The 5549-nt window shown below is 37.0% G+C and overlaps 2 protein-coding genes across 2 annotated transcripts; one reads left to right on the top strand and one right to left on the bottom strand.

The window, feature by feature from the left end:
- Nucleotides 1-2629, top strand: LOC107471979 (histone-lysine N-methyltransferase SUVR3; the record flags this gene model as incomplete). The annotated part of the gene is given in 2 exon segments (XM_021133580.2): nucleotides 1-441; nucleotides 2025-2629. Coding segments are annotated over 2 exon segments (887 nt in total), but the record flags the coding sequence as incomplete, so codon positions are not given.
- Nucleotides 2630-3020: 391 nt separating this feature from the next.
- LOC107471978 (LOB domain-containing protein 20) lies at nucleotides 3021-5549 on the bottom strand. Its single transcript, XM_016091542.3, has 2 exons — nucleotides 4985-5549; nucleotides 3021-3670 (listed from the first exon to the last, which is right to left on the bottom strand). The coding sequence occupies exons 1-2, from the start codon at nucleotides 5360-5362 to the stop codon at nucleotides 3278-3280; spliced, it is 771 nt and encodes a 256-aa protein (XP_015947028.1). The 5' UTR covers nucleotides 5363-5549; the 3' UTR covers nucleotides 3021-3277.

The raw sequence follows: 5549 nt of genomic DNA on the forward strand, positions 1-5549 counted from the left end.
TTCCAGTCCCTTTCCGCAACACCGTCGACCACTACCCCTACGCCTACTTCCTCTACACCCCTTCCCTCATCCTTCCCTCCGCCGCATCCCGCCTCCTCCGCCAACCCTGGGGATCCTCTGCTCCTCTCGCCTCCGCGCCGAGTCGGATCCCCGCGGAATCGGTGAGTTTGGTCGACGAGTTAGGTCAGAGTGTGTTGTCTGGTTGCGACTGCGAGGCTTGTGGCGGTGTGGGTTCCGACTGCCCTTGTTTGGGCTTGGGTGGGCTGGATGACGTGGGCAGTGAGTGTGGGCCGGGATGTGGGTGCGGACCACAGTGCGGAAACCGGTTGACTCAGAATGGGGTTGCTGTTCGGGTGAAGATTGTGAGGGATGCAAGGAAAGGGTGGTGTTTGCATTCTGACCAGTGGATTCGGAAAGAGGAGTTCTTGTTTGAGTATGCAGGTATTTTAACTCATATAGCTTCAAACATGTGATAAAATTCGATTTGATATTGTTAAATAATTCTATCATGCCTTATGCAATGTACAAAACAGGGCCTAGTGATGAAATAATGTATGACTGGTTGATAGGAGAAGTATTTTTATAGATATGAAAATTGTTAGTTTGTTTGATTGAGTTGGCTGTAGGTTATAGATCAATAGATACTAGATAGTCCTTGAAGCACTGGTTTCTCTGCTTTTTGGTCTTTGCTACCCATATTGGAGGTGCAATCAATGTTATGTATATCATTGAATACTTGAAATCCAAGTATGAGTTCAAGTTATTGAATCTTGACTGATGTTGTAGGAGTGTCCTTTAACTAGTGGCATAAGTCTCTTTCTTGTTTGAATTTTTGTGCTGGTTAAGTACTCACCTAGGTTGCTTTGAAGCTATAAGGACTAAGGAGGTCTTTATTTAGAAAGAGACAGAGGCCTCTTTGCTTATGGCAATCCATATAGGAGGTGAAATCAGTATCTTCGCAGAATGCATATTTGAAATCTGGAAATGAACCTAAGAAGTTATTGTAAGTTCACTGGTGTCATCAAGTGAGGCATTCAATTGCAACCTTCTATTTAGAAGGGTTATGTGAAAGGCAGTTGACATAGACAGAACTGAATGGTTCTCAATTATGAGATCGGATGTCTTCTTGCCCTTTATAAAGTTGTATGAATATTAGTTCAAGCCACGTTCTAGTATTTTCTATGGTGTTTTATGATCCGATTCCTATTCTCTATTATTTTTCAATGCTGCTTTGCCTACAAGTAATTTTAGGAACTCCTTTGGTCTCTGTATGAGATTGAGATCGATGTGTTTGATTGTGGGGTTGATGGGATTGCACATAACAAGTTAGGAGTTGTTTATCTCTGAACATTAAACTGAAGAGCCTGCCCTGAAATATAAATATGAAGTCTTAGGGCCACTAGTCCCATCCTCAAAATGCTTGATAAGTGAACTCTGCGTGCTTGCTTCAAATTTGTGGGTGCCATCGGTCAAACTCTTCTGAGCTTGTCTTTCAATCTGATGGTCTTGTTCTTCGCTTTTTCGTACAACCTGTTCTTCTAGTTTGCTTCTTCTCTTTTTCTGACTTTGCTTTGAGTTTTACTCAGTGCTCTGTTTTTTGTTCGAGTCACATGATTCTAATTTTTCTCTGGTTGTGAAGTTTTATGACTGTGATAATTTTTTTGTTGATGCTAATTGCTTTGATCAATTTTATTTCACTGTCGGGTGCTTTAGTTGTCTGATATGCGATCTGTCTGCTTTAGCTATCTCTGTTTGGGGATTTGAACCAGATATTTGCACAAGTTATCTATTTGAGCTGTTCTCTTTTGATTTTTTATTTTTGATTCTTTTGAAATCATTATGCATTTGTAGTTAAGAGTTTGTGTTTAATAAGATGTCTTTCCAAGGTTGGTTTGCTTATCATGCATATATACACATTTGAGAAGTATTTTTGTATTTTGGTTAGGATGTCATTGTTAACTACCTTGGTTGCTAATAATTCCTTGATTCTTTAAGTTGTGCTCTCACACTTGGATTTCTTTTAGTGTATCCAATACATCATACGAATGTAAAACTGATTCATGGTTTCCTGCTTGGAAAAGGCGAACTCTTGACAACCAAGGAAGCGCGGAGGAGACATCAATGTTATGATGAAAAATCATCACATGGTAGATTCTCTTCTGCGCTTTTGGTTGTAAGGGAACATCTTCCATCTGGAAACGTATGCTTGAGATTGAATATTGATGCCACAAGAATAGGAAATGTTGCCCGATTTGTTAATCATTCTTGTGATGGTGGTAACTTGAGCACAAAGCTAATTAGAAGTTCAGGAGCTTTGTTCCCCCGCCTCTGCTTCTTTGCTTCGAAAGATATCCAGAAAGATGAAGAGCTTACATTTAGCTATGGAGAAATCAGGAAAAAGGCCAATGGTCTGCCATGCTTTTGCAGCAGCCCTTCATGCTTTGGAACTTTGCCTTCGGAAGACACTTGAAACACGTTTTTGTTTAAGGATATGGATTAGTTGTGAAAGGAATACCGATGTTTTTGTTGGCATGAGCTTTTACAAAATGAGTTAATGTGGATAAACTCTTCCTTTAGGTCAACCTCATTTGACTTGAATAAATCTTAAATATACCTAGTTTTAAATGTACATTTTTAGTCATTTTTTTTTTTATATTTAGTGCCTTGTTAATGTTATATATAACATGAGTTGGCGAACGTATTTGGGGTAGAAAGCAACAAAGTAAAAGGTTCTTTTGAATTGATTGAGGAGGGAGTCATTGCCTTCAAACTATTAAAAGAAAGGAAGAAGGAGGGAATAATAATAAATTAAATAAACAAATTATTAAAAGAAGACAATTTTATATTTTAAGAGGATGTTGCTAAAACAATTTGCATCATACTCCTTCTCAAATGAGGTAAGTTAGGGTTAGGAAACCATTATGTCTTTTGAGTTTAGTACCTAAATTTAATCTAACTTAAATCCTTAATGCTTTACAAAGCAGGATTTTCCGCCTTCCTTGTATACAATTAACAACATGCTTAAGTAAAAAGGGAATTGCATTGTCATTCCATCAATCAAGCAATGACCATAATTTATATTATAAACTTAAAACTTCATTTAGTTGGAAAAAGTTTAGGTAAATTTATCATTTATTAATCCCCCAACTATACCCCCAAACTCAATTCTCTTTCGCATGTAAACTTGAAACTGACAGAGTCATAGAAAGAGTAAATCAAAGGAAGACCAAACATTAAACAAAAACTGATGGTTTTTTACGGTGAATATAAATAGCCACTAAAGATCAGGGTTAAAGACCGGAGGAATCTTGCTTTCTTGTTCATCATCATCATCATATTGAGACAAGCGAGAGAAATTGCTATTATGATGAAGTGGATGAATGCTGTGAGACGATGAGGGTGCTGTTGCCGCCTCCATTGAGAGGTCGAAACCACCGGTAGCAGGGTTGAAGTTGGTGATGTTCATAAGGTTAGTTGTGGAGGCAGATGAGCTGTTTGAGAATGCCGGATACAGCCCCAGAGTGTTGATCATGTTTGGGTGGTGATGCTGTAGTGCTTGTTGTTGCTGTTGCTGCTGCTGCTGGGTGGTGTCAAGAACACTTGCATATGCAATCCTTCCATTCATCACTTGAGTTTGAGTCATAGCCACCTCTGCTTGCAAAGATGCCACCTGAATTGGCCCAAAAGAAAATTTAGTTTTTGTTAGAGATATAATCATGTTGTCTCTTCTTATCCGCTTAACTTTTTAGGATAATTGGTTTCATGATATGATATAGCTTTATGTTTAAAAGATCTAGAGTTGGATCTAGAACTTCTGTTTTCTTATATATAATGACGTTATTTTACAAATGATGGATCTACAATTAGTGGTGAAAAAATAAAGAGAATTTAATAATAAATTTTATAAAATTGAAGGTGCTAATTAGGAATTTTAGCCAGATCTTTATTTTTCTTATGATTTTTTTAGGTGGGGAGAAATTTATAAGAATAGTAAGAATGCCTTAAACATTCAAGTACATGTTTTGTAGGATGCATGTTAGGAGCTAGTCATTCAAGAGCATATAACTGCGTCAATCGACGTATAATCCTGAATCCTAAACTTAGAGCATAACTACAAGAATGAATACGTGATATGTACATCACCTGTTATTCCATATGCAATTTCAATATACGGTATATTTTAATAATATAATATTTAGTACAAGAATATGTATATACTTTAAAACTTAGTTGATGTTGTTTTAGAGATTTTACTTTTTGTAATCTGTCATCTATTATTGGAATATAGGAAGAGTTTGAAGCACAATTTTTTTTTTTTTAACGATTTTTAATGTCTTCTTTTAATTATATAAAGTATTTTAAATATTTTTTATTTTAATAAAAAATAACATATACTATTTTTAAACTCATTTTAAAAATACATGTTAAGAATGTTGAATACGTTAATATATGATGGTATATAAGTGTGTTTAAATTTATTGTAATTTTTTTTATTAAAATACGGTTAGATACCATAGCCACGCGTATAGACGAATGTCGACAAATATTATGTCTAAAATGTGAGCTGACACGCGGATATAATAATTCAGGAAAGTGTCCGTGTGCATAGTTTGAATGTAATAAAGCTTCTTAGTTAGAACATTAAATATATATTTACTATCTTGACTTGCTTTATATTTGTTATTATTCTACGTATTTAATTTATAAAAAAAATAAATTAATAGACGTGTTAGTATTAATTAATACATTAATTTCTTATAAAATTGTTCTTGTTTATGTCCAAACATCTTCCATCATTGTTAATTCTTTTCTAAATCAATTATATTTCTGAGTTTTAATTGCAAACCAGTAACATTACTACCTGCATTGACGATCCATATAGCTACTTGGTGTCACTGAATTCATGCAAGCATGCTTTAATTTGAACAACTAAAAAAAAACCAGGAGTTCGTTGTAAAAAGCAAGTGCAAAATTAAAGATTAACCTGTTGTTGCAAAGAGAGAATGGTGGACACACAACCATAAACCGGATCAGATAGCCTTGCCTGAGCCTCGTAACAAATAGTCGCCACCGCTTCATTGCGGCGGTGTGCCGGAACATGCAACAAAAGCTTCGACACATTGCTAGCACCAAACACCTTGTGAACCGCCGCAAACTTAGCGGCACCTTGGTCCGAGCTAAAGTGGGGTGCAAAGATGCACCCTGCAACACACTTCCTCCTCAAGAACTTGCAAGCGCCGCATGGACTACTCGGAGATGGCGGCGGCGCTCCCTCTTGCGTTGGCGCCGCCGCGCCACGCCTTGCGGCACTAGTGCTTCTACGCCTGCTTCCTTCAGCACCACCACCTTGTGGCTCAGCCATATTGGGATATGAATTGAAATATCTTTGTATGGTATGTGATTAATTAGATGGGAATAGAGAGTTGATCCTTATATGGAAATTTTTGGGGGGCGTCAATGCACGTTGGTCTTGTGAGTTGATTGGCATGGTGAATAATGTGGCCCTGTGAAAGAAGAAAACGTTAAGGTTGGTGAGGGTTGTGTGTGTG

The sequence above is a fragment of the Arachis duranensis genome, chromosome 10 (genome assembly GCF_000817695.3).
Source record: "Arachis duranensis cultivar V14167 chromosome 10, aradu.V14167.gnm2.J7QH, whole genome shotgun sequence".
NCBI lineage: Eukaryota > Viridiplantae > Streptophyta > Magnoliopsida > Fabales > Fabaceae > Arachis > Arachis duranensis.

What these genes read in the sequence shown, in the direction of transcription:
- LOC107471978 (XM_016091542.3), bottom strand. Translation starts at nt 5,362, where the DNA reads ATGGCTGAGCCACAAGGTGGTGGTGCTGAAGGAAGCAGGCGTAGAAGC. An exon ending in TTCTCTCTTTGCAACAACAG is followed by an intron (nt 3,671 to 4,984) that starts GTTAATCTTTAA and finishes GGGCCAATTCAG; the next exon opens with GTGGCATCTTTGCAAGCAGA.